The sequence below is a fragment of the Cervus canadensis genome, chromosome 15 (genome assembly GCF_019320065.1).
Source record: "Cervus canadensis isolate Bull #8, Minnesota chromosome 15, ASM1932006v1, whole genome shotgun sequence".
NCBI lineage: Eukaryota > Metazoa > Chordata > Mammalia > Artiodactyla > Cervidae > Cervus > Cervus canadensis.
In genome coordinates, this window is record NC_057400.1 from 68,639,245 (window position 1) to 68,658,257 (window position 19,013).

Below are 19,013 nucleotides of genomic sequence, written 5' to 3' on the forward strand. Positions count from 1 at the left end.
GTAAGATTCCTAATTACTAGACTCAAATTAATGAGTCCTTTTTTTCTCTTCATTTTTCCAAAATTTTTGTCAGCAACCAGTGAGCATACTTGCCAAGTTGCTGAGTTTTTCCAATCTTAAAAAGATCGTTTTTAAAAAAAAAAAAAAAAAAGATCGTTTTTAAGATCTGTAACATCGGAGAACAAAAAGAAATGTAGTGTCTGATAGATGAAATGGAATTAACTCAGAGTAGACATGGAAAGGAAAGAGAAACATTTTCTTTTGCGCCATTTTCAATGCATGAGAATACACTAAAAAACTAGTGCTTTATTCACGCTCAGTAGTTGCCATATTTTCCTGATCTGTTGGTGAGAGGTGGAGTGGAACAAAATGTTAAAATCCTTGTCTGATTTTTCTCTTATTAGATAGAGAATATTATCCATCCATACATAGATATCTATATATATGGTTGTTCCCCCTAAGAAATAATTAACTATTTATTTGATTTGTCAGTGTTGAGTGTCAGTATACATGTTGTGAAGTACTCAGGATAATCTCTTATTCTTGAATAGTGTTCCTTCCTGTAGGGATATAAGACATTAAGAAACGTAGAAGTTTGGAACTTTATAATTCCTGGAATATATGAGATAGTCACGGAGAAAAAAGGCTGCTGACTTCCGGAGGCCTTGTTAGGGTAGCCTGTCACTTATTATACAGCCTCTGGGGAAAGCCTCTTTGGCCCTATATGTTAGTTAGTGAGGTTTGGTAATATTTCTGCTGTTGAGGCTAGATCACCGTCCTCTGTGAATCCACTTTCAGCTAAAATGCTAATGGATTACATTTATTCTTTTTCATTAGAGACCTCAAAGCTAGCTCTGGGTCATTTGTGGAAATAACTGGTTTTATTGAATCTGTTATGTGCCTGTCCCTGCTAGGCATTTAAAATTCATTATCACAAACCTTGTCTACTCTGTATGAAGGCTTTATGAGTTCCACTTACAGCCAAGGAGAAACCCAGAAAGGCTCAGAAACTTACCTGCCTTTTAACATTGCTATCTAGTAGCCAGAGCCTGCCCTTCAAATCTGGGTCTGACTTGTAAACCTCAAAGCAGCACCACTCTCCTGGGTGCTGATGATCACTCACGAAGCACCTAAGGTGTGAAAAATGCTTTCCTCCTGCTAGAATGGTAAGAGTGGCAAAGTGTGCACAAGACTGGGAGTCTGAGCAGAGGGAAAGAATGGCAGTTATTATCTAATTCAAGGAAGTTATGCATCTTGAGTAGAAAATCTAACAATGTAAGTTACAAAATGTAATAACACCATTTGACATACTCATTTTTTAGAATGAAGAAGAAACAGTGCATTGGGAAGATTAGCAGAATAAATCAAGAAAAATTAGTTACAGTTTTTTATACTCTGTGACACATGTATTTAAGAGGGCTTGATTGCAAGTTAAAGGAGATGAAAAATGAAGAGCCAAAGTCGCTGACCCTCTTGCCTTCCTCTCAGTTATAACATTAGTTATGAGTGGATTCAATTGATATCTCTTCTTTTTTATCAAGAGCGTATCCTGTAAACAAACCCTGTCCTTTCCTCCAGTGTAATAAGCATTATGGTAGGAGAGAGGGAGGATGAGTGAAACAAGCAGTCTTAGCCCTGGTGACGGCAGCTGACTGAATGGACTGTTACTGTTTAGTCCCATCTCTCAGCTTTCTTCGCTCCCTGAAATCGCCGGAGACCAGGCGAAGGGATGAGAGGTGACAGCATTCTTGGTCCTACGTGGGCTGGGAGTGCACAGCAGTCAGGGATAACTGGAGGAGAGAAATGAAGTTTGTTAACAGAGACCAGAAAGTCAGAGGATTGGGGCTTGAAAAAGGACTTAGAGGAAGCATCTGCTAGCAGTCCCCACGGGGTGGGGGTGGGAGAGTGAGGAAGGAGGGGGAGGAGGGTCAGAATATCCACCTACGCTGTTACCAAGCTTGCTGAAAGGAAAGCTGGTCTAATTTAATGTAGACTCTTCCCCTCTGGATCAGAAAAACAGAAGCATTACAATCTGCTATTCATACAGAAAGTGTGAGTAGAAAAAGGGAAAATGCACGTGTGAGACTAAGAACATCTGTTGGAACAAGTCTTTTTAAAGATAGCTAAGCAGTGGTTTTAAAGCGAGCTGCTAGTATTTGGTGGAAAAGGATGAGGAGGGATGGGGGTGGAGACCAATGAGATGAGAGTAATTAGATCAGGAGCAGCATCCCACCCTGTATATTTTATTTTCTCAGGGCTCAGACTCAGACTCTCTCCAGTAAGGGAGGGAACACAGTGATTAATGACAGCAGCCAAAAATGGCAGGAAGACACATTGCTCATAGCATGGTACAGCTGGTTCCTGGGGAAGGAGCTTCAGAAACATGCTAAGAAGAGTCCTGTACCAAAATGATTTGGAAAGAGACCATTTTCTTGGGAAGGTTCTCAGTTTTATTTCTAAATTGTATGTTTTGGGGTACCTTAAACTTACTTTCTATGTCATGAAGTGAAAACTACTTAGTCCAGTAGTTTTCTCATCCATGATGAACTGTCAAAAGACTGGGACAAAATTGGAATGAGTAATGAACCCAGCTGAGAGAGACCACTGACCTGTGTTATTTACTGCTTATTGCATGCTTTTCTTTCTCTTTATTAATGATGGAGCAGTGTCCATTTTGTAAAAACTTTGCCCGTGTCGAGTTTGAGATTCTCCCAGCTTTTCAAAATCCTCAGGGCTAATAATCCTGACAGTGGTGCAGCCATATATTTCTATAGCAATGTGGATTTTCCAAATCTTTACCATTTGCATTATTTTATTTAATCCCCACAAATTTCCATTGTCATTTAATCCCCACAAATTTCCATTGAGCAGTTAAGCTATGTTTCAGTCTCCATTTAAAAACTGGGAAAACTGGAAGCAGTGAGGTTAACTTTCCATTCATCTGTTGATGGACATTTAGGTTGCTTCTTGTGTTTTGGCAGTTGTAAATAATGTTGCTGTGAACATTGGGATGCATGTATCTTTTCAAATTAGTGTTGTTTCTTTTGGATATATGCGCAGGAATGGAGTTGCTGGGTCACGTGGTAGTTCTGTACTACAGAGCTACAGTAATCAAAACAGCATGGTGTTAGCACACAAAACAGACGGATCGATTAGTAGGTCAGTGGGATAGGACAGGGAGCCCAGAAATAAACCCACACACCCGTGGCCAGTCCTGCAGGAAGGAGGCAAGACTATACAGTGGAGAAAAGACAGTCTTTCTAATAAGTCATGCTGGGAAAACTGGACACCTACATGTAAAAGAATGAAATTAGGATATTCTCTAACATTATATACAACAGTAAGCTCGAAATGGATTAAAGACCTCAATGTAAGACCAGATGCTATAAAACTCCAAGAGGGAAACATAGGACATTCTTTGACATAAATCATAGTAATTTATAAATATATTTTGTATCTGTCTTCTAAAATAAAGGAAATAAAAGAAATGACTCTAGTAACTGTTGTTAGTTTCACAAAGGTGGCGACTCAAGGATTTTATGGTTCTGACATAGGCTTTGAAGCCAATGTCTGTAGCTATAAAATGAGGGAACTCTAGGGTTGTTTGTGGGATTAAATGAGACAGTACAAGTAAAATACAGAACATAGGTAGGAAACTGGTTGATTGCAGGCACGGGAAAAATGAAAGCTGCTCTCACTGGTGTTATTTTCTCCTGGCTTACCTCATTGAACTTTCAAACTTAAAGGAGGATTTGTTAAAGATAAAGCTGGGTTTTAGGTCTAAATAAATTCTTAGGTGAAAAGTGGAATGACTAAGAAAAGTGTACTTTTCGTTTAAATTATATACACTTCTATAAAATTCATTCTAGTTCAGTTAATGATTGTATTCTATGCATTCCTTTGAGCCCAGGGTCCTTGGTCTTGTACAGGCCTAGAAAGGTGGCTATTCTTAATTTAGAAAGGCTGATTTGTATATCAACCCACCATGGAGCTACATAAGACTATTTCAAGATGTTAAATTTACTTTCTTTTGACTCTAAATTACTTTATTTCATGTCTCTGAATTTTTTAAAAATGGACAGTTATTAATAATTACTAGGAAATGAATTTGAGTAGATGCAATATTTGAAAACATGAGATTTGCAGTGGAGAAACAATTTTTTGCAAAGACCCTGATGGGGAAAATCTGAATCAGTATTTCATACTTGAAATAGTATAAATAATTTGTTATTATTACATCTTTTTCTGCTCTGTTATGATATAACAACTTTAGTTTTTCATTATTTACCCTTTGCTACAAACATAAAGCTTTATCAAACAAGGAGAAAAATGTTTTGGAAGTTAATGACAGTATCTTGAGGATCTCTTGAGTAATTTTTAGTAGAGTTAGTAAAACCATGTTATCATGATGTTTGTAGTTATAAATTTTATATGGAGCACTAAACAGGCAAAGAAATTTGATATAATTAGTAAATAGATTTGCATATATATAATATGTATATATGTATGATATAAAATGGAAATAAGTTGAAGTGTTATCCAAGAGGAGAGTGCCCCAAGTACACTCTACTTAATATAAGAATAGATATAAATAAGTGTACATAAGAATACCAACTGATATATTTATTCAGTAGTTATTGTATGCTAAAGGCAGCATCTCATTTGCTTTATCTCACAACAGCCCTGATAGATAGGATAGGTTATCCTGATTCTCCATGTGAAGAAACTAAAGTTTAGAAGGGTTAAGTTACTCATCCAGTGTCATGTAACTAGTAAGTGGTGGTGGAATCAGAACACAGGTATAGGTCTTTCTGATTCCTCACCTCATTGTCTGTCATGTGAAATGGTAAAGGAGAAATGTCAAGTCAGCTTGGAAGAATTCTGCGGAAATCCGGGTTGGAAGTTTACTTTGGATCTTTACCACATTACGTATAACAAAATAAGTTCCAGATAGGTTAGAGAGTTAACATTTTAAAAATGAAACAATAGAATAAAACTTTAGAAAACTGGGGAGTGGATTTGAATACCTCTCAAATCTCCAAAAGAGAATGTCTTTTGAATTGTATAGTAATAGAAGAAATCACAAAGTAAATAAGTGTATATTCAGTATAGCTACAATATGTAAAGTTAAATTTTTTTGACTATCAAAAATATAAATTGGCAAAAATTAAGAAAACAGCACCCATTGCTGGCAAGGAAGACTGTCTTACTTTGCTTAGGGTACAGTAGAGCAGTAAAGGCCCTTGAGGAACGTATGTGATGGACATAGAAGGGTTCATCCTTCCGTACCAGTTCTACTTCTGGTAATCTGTTGTATTTTAAACTGTAGAAAGTGCTATTTCCATGAAAAGTGTTTTTGCAGTATTTTTCATAAAACCAAAAAATAAGGCAAATAATCTAAATGTCCAATATGAAGATGGTGATTAAACAGTCAAACCACCAGATGAAATGTTATATAATCATTATTATCAGTGATCATAAAATCTGTGTTTCAGTGTAAAACGCTGTGAATGCATAAACTTTTTCATCTTTTTCTCCTGTGTTTTTATTGAGGTTGCAACTGTGGAAATAAGGTAATTAATTCTACCATGAAAGACTGAAATGAAGTATTGTATGTTAAAATCTTAATCTTGATTTTTCAGGTATCAGAATTAAGGTGGATTTCTTTGCTTCATCTTCTGAGTTTTTGATAATATGGTTATTTTAAAGTAAAAAGTAATATTCTTTGACCCACAGGATGGGTTTCCAGATTTCCAGGACTCTGTGCAGACACTCTTCCAGCAGGCTAAAGCTAAGAGTGAGGAGCTCACTGCTCTTAGCTCACAGGTAACATCAGCCATTAGTTAACACTTCATAACAGCTTCGATGGGTGAAAAACTCAATGGCCCCTTCAGCTAGCTTCAGTTTTAAATTCAGTTTCATCCAAAGACTAAATTTATTCCTGGTTGTTTTTACAATGTCATCTGATCCACAGCTGTGTCAACAAGATAGCAGTATCAGCTAGGTTTGGTCTGCTTTGTGAGCAGAACCCAGGATCTGCTACTTCTTTATTCTTTGAGGTTTTGTAGGAAGTAAGACAGATTCTCTACTTAAGAAAACTCAGAAGCAGCAACTTGATATCAGGAAAACAGCCATGTTGAGTCTGCGTGTATTATAGCTGTGAGATAAAGCAATTCTAGTTCTCAGTAAAATAGTAATAGTCAGCATTATAGCTAGTCTTGAATCATTTCAGTTCATGTGTGATGAAAAGCTAATATATACTTTCAGGTGCTTTCGCCACTAAGTAATTTTATTGTATACACAGAAATTAACTTTTTTAAAAGTCATTTTTGCCTTTTAGTAGGTACTGTAAGTTTTATTCTGATTGATCTTCTCACTTCTAATGACCAATTTGCTTTTGGTCAGATTTAGTGGTGCCAAGTTTTGTGTTTTCATGTGAAGAGGATGAAAAATAAATTTTCTTCCTCCAGAAATCTTATTGAAATTTTATCAGTTAGTAATAAATGAATTGGAAGTTATGATTCCTTTTAATCTGGTTTACTTGGTTCAGAAAAATAGTCTAAGCTTTTATTCTATTTTATGAGTAATTTTATGTGTTAGCATATTTCACCTATTGATTTTTACTATTGTGAATCAGGATTATTGTAGCTAATTTTATATAGCATATTCCTTGTATGAGTCTCCTGTGTATGAATCCTCTATGTAGCATAGCAGCGATTCATATCTGTGCCTTTGGGCTATTACCTCCTTGGCAAAATACCACAGATACAGTGCTCTGAATAGCACACACAGGTAATTTAGAACAGTGCATAGAGAAGGGACTTAGAAAACACACGTAGAGATAAATTTATATGTCAGCCAACTAATTGTGTATTTTAAAACATGTCATTTGATGAGTGGTTGGAAAATACTGCAGTTTCATCCCATGATGAAGGTGAAGGTCCTCGCTGGCACTGAGGTTTTTCTGCATGATTTGCGTTGTTTAATTTTGGTGGGAGGGGTGTCTGTCCGGTTCCTCTAGACAGCCGTTTCGCACCTTTTCTCCCCAAACACACTGTCATCATATCGGGGTTTGTGCAGTGCCAAATCCTAAAATAAAAACGCCAAGATTTCACCCTGTGTCAGAAGCAGTTTATAGCAGATGGTGCTGTTGCTCTGAGGTTCTTTTTTAAAAAAAAAATCTTTAAAAGGACTTGGTACCTTGGAAAACAAAGCTAAGGTTATTCTGCTTTTGAGCTAGAATGGAATTCTCTTTATAGGACTGAGCAGAAAGCTTTTTTTCCTTTTGTACAAAATCCAGCATTCTGTGTTTTACCATGATGATATAGACATCGGTGCATATTTATGGAACGTGTATACCACATGAAGTGTGAACTAATTTTAATGAATACTAAATATATTTGCTGGAGTCTGAAATTGGCATCTTTAAACCATTAAAAAATCTAGGATGTTTTAGTTATTTTATTTTCGCTTTACTTACTAGCAGCCTGAAAAGGTGATGGCAAAGCAGATGGAGTTCCTTTGCACCCAAGCTGGCTATGACAGGCTGCAGCATGCTGAAAGAAGACTGTCTGCAGGACTGTACCGGCAGAGCTCAGACGAGCAGAGCCCTAACGGTCTGACTTCAGACAATGCCGAGGGACAAGGTACGTCCTGAGAGCGACCCGTGCCTTTAGTGCCAGCTGCTCTGTGCACTCTAAGGAGAAACAAGCAAAAGTGCGCTTATAGTTCTCTATCAGAACTTTTAAATTGCCCCTTTTTCTAAAGAGAAGAGAATTCTTCCTGCAAATTTAATTTGTAGTTTTTTTTTTTAACCTTGTTGTTTAGTTGCTAAGTTGTGTCTGACTCTTTGAGACCCACATGGACTGCAGCATGCCAGGCTTCCCTGTCCTTCACTGTCTCCCAGAGTTTGCTCAAATTCATGTCCAATGAGTTGGTGATGCCATCCAACCATCTCATCCTTTGTCACCCCCTTCTCCTCCTGCCCTCAGTCTTTCCCAGCATCAGGGCCTTTTCCAATGAATCAGCTCTTTGCATCAGGTGGCCAAAGTATTGGAGCTTCAGCTTCAGCATTCGATTCATCCTTCCAGTGAATCTTCAGGGTTCATTTCCTTTAGGATTGACTGTTTTGATCTGCTTGCAGTCCAAAGGACTGTGAAGAGTCTTCCCTAGCACCACAACCCTAAACAAGAGCTGGCCCATGTAACTGACATGTATTTTGTAGAGGGTGGATGGGAGATGTAAACAGTATAGATCATTTTTCCTCAAGAAATGAATTCCATGGGAGATGTTAATCATTTTTTAAAAGACTAAAACTGTATTTTTTTTTAAGACTACATAAGCAGATTTGTCTGAAATTTATAACATTTGGTTCCTAACAGAATGTGGTAACTGTGTCTAAAATACTATGACAAAATAAGAGATTTGAAGAGAGTATAAGAAGGGAGAGACTTGTAGAAATGTCATCTTCTTTCAGGCTTCACGTTGTTCTGTAGACTCTGAAGATATTTTGTGTGGCATATACTTCGGAAATTGTTCTCTTAAACTCTTTAGATGTAAAAGGCTTTGCTTCTTGAGTATTTTAACCATTTTTTAAATTACTTCATTTGTATCTACACATGAAGAAAATTCCAAGTGACTGTCATGCACCCATTCAGCAAATATTTTTTTGTATCTCCTGTGTGCCACAGTTCTAGATACTGAAAATGTAGCCGTAAGTCAGATAGACCCTGCTCCCTTGGGGCTTATGCTCCAGTGGAGAAAAATGGATAGCATCGAAGTATCAGAGTAGATCCTCTAGTTTCAAATAGTGATAGTGTTTGAAGAAAAGCAACTTTGTAGGACCTTTTTTGTGTATTACTGTTATACCTTTTTAGAGAGTGGTTACTATAGTCAAAAAAATAAGATTTCTAAATAGGAATACCGTCCTAACCAGCCTTCTTCAACTATAGAGTAAAACATTACACGTTAGCAGATCAGAGTAGTGGTGAAGAACATTCTTCCTTTAAAATATTACAGAAACTTTAGTGGAGGTCTTGTTTAACTTCTCCAGTCATCCTTGACAGTTAAGATTAGAGTTAAGAAATGTTAGTCACTCAGTTGTGTCCAATTCTTTGCAATCCACGGACTGTACTCCACCTGGCTCCTCTGTCCATAGAATTCTCCAGGCAAGAATACTGGAGTGAGTAGCCATTCCCTTGAGGGATCTTCTGATACAAGGATCGAGCCCAGGTCTTCTGCCCTGCGGGCTGATTCTTTACCATCTGAGCCACCAGGGAAGCCCGAGAATTAAGAATCAAAGACATTAATGAAAGGTTTGATTACTCTCATTTGTGACACCAGGATACTCCAGTGCAGGGCAGCAGCTTGCTAAGTGTGATGGATTTAGGTTTATGATAGGGAATATGATTTGGTGTATGAGACATTTTTTACCATATCTGTGCTAATTACATCTTTTCCTGGCTTTGCCACAGGTTTTGCTGTTGTTCTAGTAATTGGCAGTTGGCTTGAAGTCATCTCTGTGTCTGTGTGTGAAAGTGTTAGTCGCTAAGTCGTGTCCAGCTCTTTGCGATCCCATGGACTGTGGCCCACCAGGCTCCTCTGTCCATGGGATTTTCCAGGCAAGGATACTGGAGTGGGTTGCCATTCCCTTCTCCAGGGGATCTTCCCGACCCAGAGATTGAACCCAGGTCTCCTACATTGAAGGCAGATTCTTTACCATCTGAGCCACAGAAGAGATTTCTGTGTCTATAGTATTTGTTATTATGTGGTTAATGACCTACCTTGGTAAAATGGCTACACTGATAAGAAAATGCCTAGAAATCTCAGTCTTTTGTTTCATTTGTGATTAGCTTGTCAAAATGTCCTGACAGAACAATAAATTGTGAGACTAGCTTGAATTGCCATTTCCCTCCTCAATTATTATCTTAAATATTTCTCCAGCTAGCATTTAAATTCTTCAGTGCCTGTTGACTTTCCTTACTTATTTCTTAAGGAGTGTTCAGGCAATTCATGGAAACTTATTTTTAAGAAAGCCGTGATGCATTTTTAATTATTCATATTCCTTTTTTTCTTTTCATTAGGAGAAAGACCTTTGAATCTCCGAATGCCTAATTTACAGAACAGACAACCCCATCATTTTGTGGTGGATGGGGAGCTGAGTAGACATTACTCCAGTGAGGCAAAGTCCCACTCATCAGGTAAAAATGTAGGATGTGATTAGAGGGAGTAATACTTGAATAAAACATATTTTGATTCTAATCTCCTAACTTCTATTTGTCCCTCCTTAAAAAGGGGTCATTGCTAATACTGTTACTAGTCAGTTTTCTCGCCTTGGAAATAATAGATTGCCATATTAACAGCCGGTTTTGCTTTGTTTTGTTCTTTTGAAAACATGATATTCCAAAGAATAGACAGGGAAAAGCTCTTGAAGGTTGAGATTATTTTGATTACCTATTACATGAGTGGTGGCTTTATGCAAGATTGTAAATCAGGTAATAAATGACTGACTTCAGATATTATATTCCCTTTTCCAGCCTTTCATAATATGAAATTGATTATATGTTTGCTGTCTTGCTAAGAGAACCACTTGTGTTTTTCTAAAATCTAAACTTCTCATGCAACTGCATTTGGGGGGTGATATTTGTATTTCAGAAGTAAACTGAACTCCATAAAAGGGCAAGCCATTCCTCATATAGTTGATGTTTTCATGTTTTTATGCAAGTAAAGTGAGTTAGAGTTAAAGGTATTAGAGACCAACACCATTTGAAAGAATCCAGTATTGTTCAGTCTTTGAGTTAAAGTAACTTTAAGAGTCACTTGAAGTCAGTTGTCTTATCTGTAAAACATAATTTCTGCCTCATTGAATAGTTAGGAGGATTAAACAGGATAACCTATATGAATTGCCTGGCTGATAGGAATTCAGTAAATGGTAGCTACTATTGCTCTTTGTATGCTGAATTTCTGTACAGAGAGGGACATTCGTAAAGTCAACTTCCTAATGTCAGATAAGCTATTAATGTTGGTTACTTTTCTAGAATCCTTTTTACAGTGTATGTGTGTATCCCCCAGTATTAATACTTCACATAAATAAATACTACATTTTATTGTCATTCTGTAGCGTGTGTTTGAGGTTCAAATAATTATTCATGTAAGGAATGAGTCCTTATGAAAAATAGAATCTTCATTGTTTTATCCCTGTTTCTCCCACATTAAGGTTTTGTGACTAGAGAAACTTAAAAGTAGTCCCATGTTTAAACATGGAAAATGTTTTTCTGCCTCATGTCTTCATTGGTAGTAAATATTTTGGCCAGTAACTTTGTTGTTTGTGAGTGACCAGTTTTATTTTAGATATTTTATTTATCACTTTGGACCAAGCATTAAATAAAGATCAGTAAGTTCTATGTGCTGTGTGCTTTCCATGAGTTTTGTAATTTAGATCTCATACTACCATGTAGAGATCCTATCCACACTTTATAGATGAAGACACTAAGGCTTAGAGAGATGTGTAACTTGCCTAAAGATGTACACAGCTAGTAATTGGTAGAAATGGAGTATAAATCCAGAATCCAAAATCTTAGCCACAGTTTTATAAACATAAAAATTTTATACGGAATTGCAGTTAGGAATAGTTGATACTGCTTGCTTTGGGGGTTGAGTTTGGGGGTTTCTTTCTGGTTTTTTTTGTGACCTTTGATTTAAAGTATTAATATATTTTGTGTTTCCATTTTTATAGAGAGCCTTGGGATTTTAAAAGACTACCCTCACTCAGCTTTTACTTTGGAAAAGAAAGTCATCAAAACAGAGCCTGAAGATTCAAGATAGCTGTGATTCTTCACTGTTCTCTGGAAACGGCATCAGAGCTAAGGATAATGCTCCATCATAGAAATAAGCCTTAATAACCAATGTTGCCTCATTCAGCACAAACAGATTTCATAGCCAAAGCATAAGGACTGATACAGTAGTCTGTGGAAACCAGGAAGACAAAACTACAGCCACAAAGGAGTAAATTGAGAGAATGTTGCAATCTGTAACAGAAGTACTGATCCACATTCCTGTGTAAGTCATTTTATGTGGAAAGGCTTACAAATTAATACTGTAAGCATTCACTATTTAAGAATGTACAATGTATTTGTGTAATTTATAGAAGTAAAACCTAGATGTTGAGACCTGTTTGGACCAATAGATGTGGATAAAGTTTATTTTACTTGAAATTTCATTGTCTGCTTTAAGTGTTTTACGTAAATATTATTGTATGTCAGAGTTTAGAATCTTTGCAGTCATAAAAAAGAAAGTTTAAGTGATGTAGTTGTTGGCAAGGTTGTAATGACTTTGGAAAAAGGGAAAGCAGATACTCAATTTAAGCCAAGGAAAATATTGTAGTTTTAATATCTGATAAAACTGATTTTGTTTAAATAGGAAATGTCTCATTTCTTAGCAGTCAGATGTCATTTTTACTGGCTTAATTAGGCAGTAGTTAATAAATACTGGAGTAAAGTTAAAAAGATGAGCAATAGAGTAGAAAAATCTCTCCTACCTGGTTGATCCAGGTTGCGTTCTGTGATAGCTACTTAAAGGGTAACGAAAATACGAAGCTGCTCCTTGGACAGAGAACCTGAAGTAGATGGACCGATGCACAAAAGCCTTGACTTAAACACTGTTATTTCAGAACGTGTTATAGATTGAGACATAGTAAGTTAATCCTAAATGTGATAAGAATGATGGCTGTTAACAAAGGCTATATATATAGTAGAGTAAGCACTGTTTTGTATCCAGAAATTCCTGTACGTAGAAAATCCTTTTCTACATACCAGAGTCAGAGAAGCTAGATGGTTCTCCCTGGGGAACGTCTTCCCATCCAAACTGTTCACAGTTGTGGACGACCGGTGCATCCACATTTGCAGGCATATTTCTATGGAGGTTTAGTTGACACCTATATTCATTATTTATTTTACAATTTCATTTTTGTATACTTTTTGGATTTATGAATGCAGTTTTTTCTTAAAACTCATTTAAAAAAAAAAAAAAAAAACTCATTTTAACTTGAAAATCAGTTTTAATTCTCCCTGTTTAGTTAGTGGGCTGTATACATATATATGAGTGTGCTTAAATGTTAATAACATACTTGCATACTTCTCAGAATTTCCCATTGGAATCCATAGTGAAAAACAAATACTACTTCTACCAATGTATATTTTTTCTGTTGGTTTAAGAGGAGAAGATGTTTGACAGCTTTACCTCCTTCCTCCAGATTTAAACCCAGATATTGCCCAGGAGAGTGTATTGACTTGGAATATGTGTTTTTTGTTTTCAGTTCTGCTCTAGGTCATAACTGAATAAAGAATATTAAGTTGTAGTCTGTTATATTAAAATTCGTCAGCCAGATGTCAGATGAAATGTCTGCGTTGTAGTCCCTGATCACTGTCACAGATGTAATTCCTTTTTCGTGTGGATTTGTAGAATAGCTTTACAGTAGAGACACCAGTAAACAACTTTTATACTGTTAAAAGGCTTTTTTCCCCTTCTTAAATGTTTTAATTGTACCATAGTGTTTTGCCCACTGAAGAAGCTTTTTATGGACCTTGCAACTTTGTTGCTAGCTTGAGGTTGATAATTGTGGTTGTTCACTGTATGTAGAAATAGTATGAATATGATTTACATAGATTGTTCAGTTTTTAATATTAGCCATAGAACTGGTTAGTATCTCAGTAGTTTCATGAAACGTTTCCTGTATTCTAATCTATTTTGAGAAATTTTGTGGGTTTTTTTTTAATTGTGTCTTATAGTTCAAGTTTGTAGATTTTAATAAGCAACAGTTTTTAAAGATGTGATAATCTTCCAACTAATATTTATCTGTCTTTCATGACCACACAAACTGCACCTTTTAAATCCGTGAATAAGTTTCCTTAAGTATCATACTTCTCTGGTCTTCCTGTGCTGGGTGATAGGGGGAAGCACAAGAAAAATTTCAGTAGAATCCAGTTTTTATTTTGTAAACACTAATGTATTAAACTTGCTATACATTGAAGCAAATAATATATATTTTTATTTGAATTGTATATATGAATTGGATGTTATAACTAGTCGATTTTTTTCATTGTGTTAGAGGTATTTTCACTGAACAAGGTCAATTGGTTACCTCAGTATTACAGCCAATATAGTCCAAGGGACCATCTCTCTCAAGTCTCGTGTTGTACTTTATCATGTGAAGCCCTCGTTTCTGTGACTCAAAGCTGTTGGTGAGGTGGGAGGAGTGTGCTTGCTTCCTGTGGCAATAAAGACTTCGTGTGCCTCCCACGTCTACGTTTATAGAGCTCTCTGCATAGCATTCCTCACAGCAGTACTGGCCTACCTGTCTCCCCTCGCCTTTGCTCTGGGCATGAGTGTTAGGGCCAGGGGCTTCTGTCTTAAGGCTTCTTGTCGGCTGCCTTCATTTCTGTAGGGTTATCTGGCAGGCAGGTGCTCAGTTTACTCTGGCTGTCAGAGAATTTGGTTTATATTGTTCTCACTTATAAGAAGGTTACAAAGACATTTTGAAAACTACCCACCGTATCTAACCAACTAAATAAATAAAAGGGGGAACATTAGGATTTAACACTTTGCAAACATACTAATATTTGCAAAGTGTTAATGTGACTTGGCCTCAGTATTAAGGGCTATATATGAAATTGAACTAACCTGTGGTAGAGAATTAGCAAAAGCCTTGCTGTAAAATTGTAATGGGTGAGTTTGGTAGATTAATAGCTTCAACGCAGAGCCAGTGGCTCGGGTGAGGGTGGAGGCCACAGAAAAACTATAAGACGTGATCTTTGCCCTTTGGGAACCCAACACCTAGTTGAGTGGGAATTATTGTCACTCAGATAAAATCCAGATTCCAGTGTGTTACAGAGGGATAAATAAGGAACTGACATTTAAGTGAGTTCTGTGTTCAGTAGGCGTTATGGGAGTAAAAGCTTTACAGGTGAAAGAAAGCACATTTAGTGAGTGAGACTGGTGATGAGCCAGGACTGGAAAGATGTGGGGTGTGCCTATAAAGCTGCAGTGGGCATGCATTTCACTTGGAGGTCACTTTTGTAAAAGTTACAAAGCTGAATGCTTCAAAATAATGCTTGCCATGGATAATCATTCTTTTGACAGTCCCAATGAGCTTGTGAAAAAGCAGGGGCTTAACGTGTGAAGACTGAGTAGTATTGTCAGCGGCCTTCATTTCTGTGAAGTTACTCGGCAGGGAGGTGCTCAGCTGGCTCTTCTGTCAGAAAGAGAATTTGGTTTATATTGTCCTCACTTAATGAGAAGGTTACAAAGATATTTGAAAACTACCCACCGTATCTAACCAACTAAATAAGTAAAAAGGGGGAACATCATTATTTAAGACGTTGCAAACTTACTAATATTTGCAAAGTGTTAATGTAACTAGGTCTCGGTATTAAGGCTTATGCTTTTTCCTGTCCTTAATTAGTAAAACCGCCTAGGGAAAAGCTCTAGGATTTGGTGATGATGAGCACCCAGTGAACCTTTACAGTGTAAGAGCTGAAGCCTAAATAAGCATGTAAGGAGTTTCCTAACATGGTCTACTCACTTGGCTACTCAAATGTTTAAGTATTACTGACACAGTACCCATTGTGCTTGTGACTTCACTTAATACTGCACTGACTCTTCAAAAGAAAATCAACCGAGGTATTAACCTAGTGAAACTAGGAGGTCTATCTCTTATAGGAAGTGAATTCATCAGTAAATAGCTGAAGTTAGAGTTGAGCAAACATGTTTGTGTTTGTAACAGCTTGAAGCATAAGACCAAATATGGTAGCTGCTATTTAACTAAAAACCACCTTATGGTCCAGCTGTGTGCATGGGTGGTGTTTCAGGGAATCCAGACTTATTTATTTGTTATTATCTGTGGGTGTTCTCATAAATGAGATTCTTAAGTGGGCCTCCAAACTTAATAAAAGAATGATCCAATGTCAAGAAATTTGTTTTTTATTGTAAATATGCTTAATTTCAGAAAACCTTACTGTTGATTATTTTCTTAGTGGCTCTATAAGATGATTCTTATTTTACACTGAAGCGATCAAAAGCTAAATGTAATGTTTTTCTTTGAGTATGCAGCAGTTACAGCTTTAAAATCTCTTCTCTGGCCTCTGTTTCTACTGACCTACGAAAATTTTTTTAAAAAGAAAAAACCACCTCTATGGTGTTTGAAATTTTTTGTGCAGAGAAAACTAATCAGAAATTTATTTTGTTAATTCACTATCAACTTATTAAAGTTAGAATCCAAAAACTTATGGTGTTTTAAGTTTTTAAGTTTATCTTATACGTTTTTTTTCTGTCTATAAGCTTAGCAATTTTTAGGGAACTATGAATAATCGGTTGGTTCCACTTACAAAATTGGTTTAAAAATCCCTTATATTTTTATCCTTTCATACTCTTCCTGTCTTCTAAGGGCCACAATTTTGAATTATTAAAGCAATATCCTATTGAATTCTAGGTCTCCTGGTTGTGTCTGTTTGATCACAGCTTCCAAGGTTATTTTTCTGACAGCTAAATAATCTACTTCCAAGTATTGCGCCCAATGAAGTTAAAGGTCTAGTTTTTACCAATTCATCTTAATTAGTGGAAATTTTTATGACATTTTTGTAGCAACTGCATAAAACTCTCATCACAAATGAATTACAAAAAATACTGATCTTAGTTTTATCGCAACATTCAGATCAAATATTTAGTTATGATCCTTTTTCTGTTTTATTCTTACTGCCTGATTCCAGACACTTAAGTGAGAAGTTAACCTCGAATTTTTTTAGTCTACTATATATTTGCTGTCTATTTAAGTTTTCCAGTGTAGCTTCTCAAAAGAGTTGATTTCTTCACAATATCAGAAATAGAGTTAGTTGAATGCTGCCATCAAACATAATATTGCAAAATGCAGATTAAGTACATGTAACACTGGTTTAAGATGATACCACCACACCAGTGTTAACAATCAACCCAAGAATTTTTCTCTTCAGCCTATTAAGAGTGACAGATTTTTGTCAATTTCCTGGTAGTCCAAACAATTTGGTACTCTACCAAGGCTAGTTTTGCTGTGGGTGAGCACCAGTGACGGTAGAAGTTAAGATTGTGCTTCATATTTACACATTCTGAAACTTTATGAGTCATCTTTGCATTAAAAGTTTGCACCTCATAAATTTATGCTTAAAAGTGCCATGTTCAACACCCACACACAGTCCTAAGCAAGTAAGGCCATTCTCTTGTAACTGTCACAGACACCCTCTGCTGACAGGTCATTTAGGCTCAAGTATGTAGGAAGATATTTAAGTAGTGCACACGTAGGTGGAATCTTACTGGTAACTGGCTCGGCTGAGGATTTTATAGTTTTCTGAGACTCCATACCGTCCTCAACTGTGAACTCTTAAACCAAACATCTGTGGTCTAGCCCCATACCCTGTTATTTAGTAGCCTTCCCAGAAGACAAAGTGATATTTTTTTGGGTGACATGTTCTTGTACTGTAAGCCCTCCAGAGTCCCATCATTTTAGTTACAATTCTAAAGAAGAGGTACAACACGCTTTCTACCCTTAAGTCTCTGACAACATAATGTGAGCATGTTTTCCATCAGCAGTTAAAATGGACGAGGTCATCTTTTTCCTTTCTGAATTCAGCCAGTTATTCTATCAGAATATGCTCGTACATTGATTGATGGAACTTCTGCATGCATCAGCTAATTCTCAAGATGGAGCACATCCTTCTGATTGTTATCAGTGAGAAGACAGCTTGACTGATGAGATAGACCTATCACAGATATAACCAGATTCTTAATTCCAATTCTTAGAGTTTTAAAAAACCATTCACTTGTAAATATATATATATATTATATATATAATATATATATATATATATAAAATTGTGAAATCTAGTTTATTCTCCTTTGCTGAACTGAGTGGAAAAATTCTGGAAGTAGCACCTTTATTGAAAGCTTGCAGGCTATCTTTATCATTACAGTTGTGACCTAATTAATCCCTTTCCACAAACCAGCAAATTTGGCACTGATTTCCTCTTTTTATGAAAGAAAAACTACATTGAGAGGTTTGGAAGCTCATTGATAGCTTGAGAAGGAATTAATTTGCAGGTGACAATTGTTTCTGCTTTGGTTTCTGTCCTTAAAGAAAGAAAACCTCTGTGCATTTTAAGCCCCAAAATTGCCTCCAGCTCCTTTATGTGGACCAATGTGAGGGCTCCAGTGAGACAATTAAAGAAGGTTGAGGAAAGAAACAGCATAGGACTGACAGCCTCAAGTATAAAGATTGTTACTTTGTTTCTTTAATGGACAGTCTTCAGAGAAATCATGTGTCCCAGCCTCAAATATAAAGATTGTTACTTTGTTTCTTTAATGGACAGTCTTCAGAGAAATCATGTGTCATTTTGTTAAGTATTTTCTTAAAACTCCAGGGTTTTCTAAAGACGGCAAAAATTACCATGAACATTTTTTAGTCATGCGTCTGAGAACAAGGTGACTATCAGAACAAATTAAGGTATGGCTCCTGAACTTGAAACGTATAATACTAAACAGATGACATTATTCAGGACAAATTCAACGAATAAGAGAATTACAAACAGCTCACATCCAGAGCCTTCACTGCAGGGCACGTGTACCAGGCATGGGTATCGTTGCCAGCTGTCTTGGAGGCTGCTTGCGGGGCCGGGGGTGGGGAGGCGGACCCGTGAGCTCTGCCGGACACTGCGTTTGACAGGCCCTCAGTTTGTCTTAGTGGAGCTGGGGATCAGGAAAGTCTGGAGCTCGGATCAAGACAGGGTTCATGGATTTGGGCGCTAAACTGTCTCATGAATGGTGGGTGGAGTGATCAGAGGGAGAGAGCACGGGAACAGGAGAAAGAGTGCTGGGAAATACTAACACGGAGCGGGCGGGGTGAGAAGAGCTGCCAGACACGCAAGAAAGGGCAGTTAGAAGAGCGGAGAGAGGATTAACACCCAGGGCTACAGAGGAGGTCGTCAGTCATGTCA

At 36.9% G+C, this 19,013-nt stretch overlaps 1 protein-coding gene across 3 annotated transcripts in view; it reads left to right on the forward strand.

Annotated features, from left to right (window-relative positions):
• The window catches only part of NAB1 (NGFI-A binding protein 1), a 47,134-nt gene extending 32,827 nt beyond the window's left edge, over positions 1-14,307 (forward strand). For 2 of the 3 annotated variants that reach the window (XM_043487573.1, XM_043487571.1), the window contains exons 5-8: positions 5,737-5,826; positions 7,484-7,646; positions 10,083-10,199; positions 11,735-14,307. In XM_043487573.1, coding sequence (XP_043343508.1) covers positions 5,737-5,826; positions 7,484-7,646; positions 10,083-10,199; positions 11,735-11,823 — 459 coding nt within the window. In that variant the 3' untranslated portion in view covers positions 11,824-14,307. The remainder of the gene's footprint in view (positions 1-5,736; positions 5,827-7,483; positions 7,647-10,082; positions 10,200-11,734) is intronic. The other variant, XM_043487572.1, reaches the window with a different exon arrangement.
• The last annotated feature ends 4,706 nt before the right edge of the window (positions 14,308-19,013 follow it).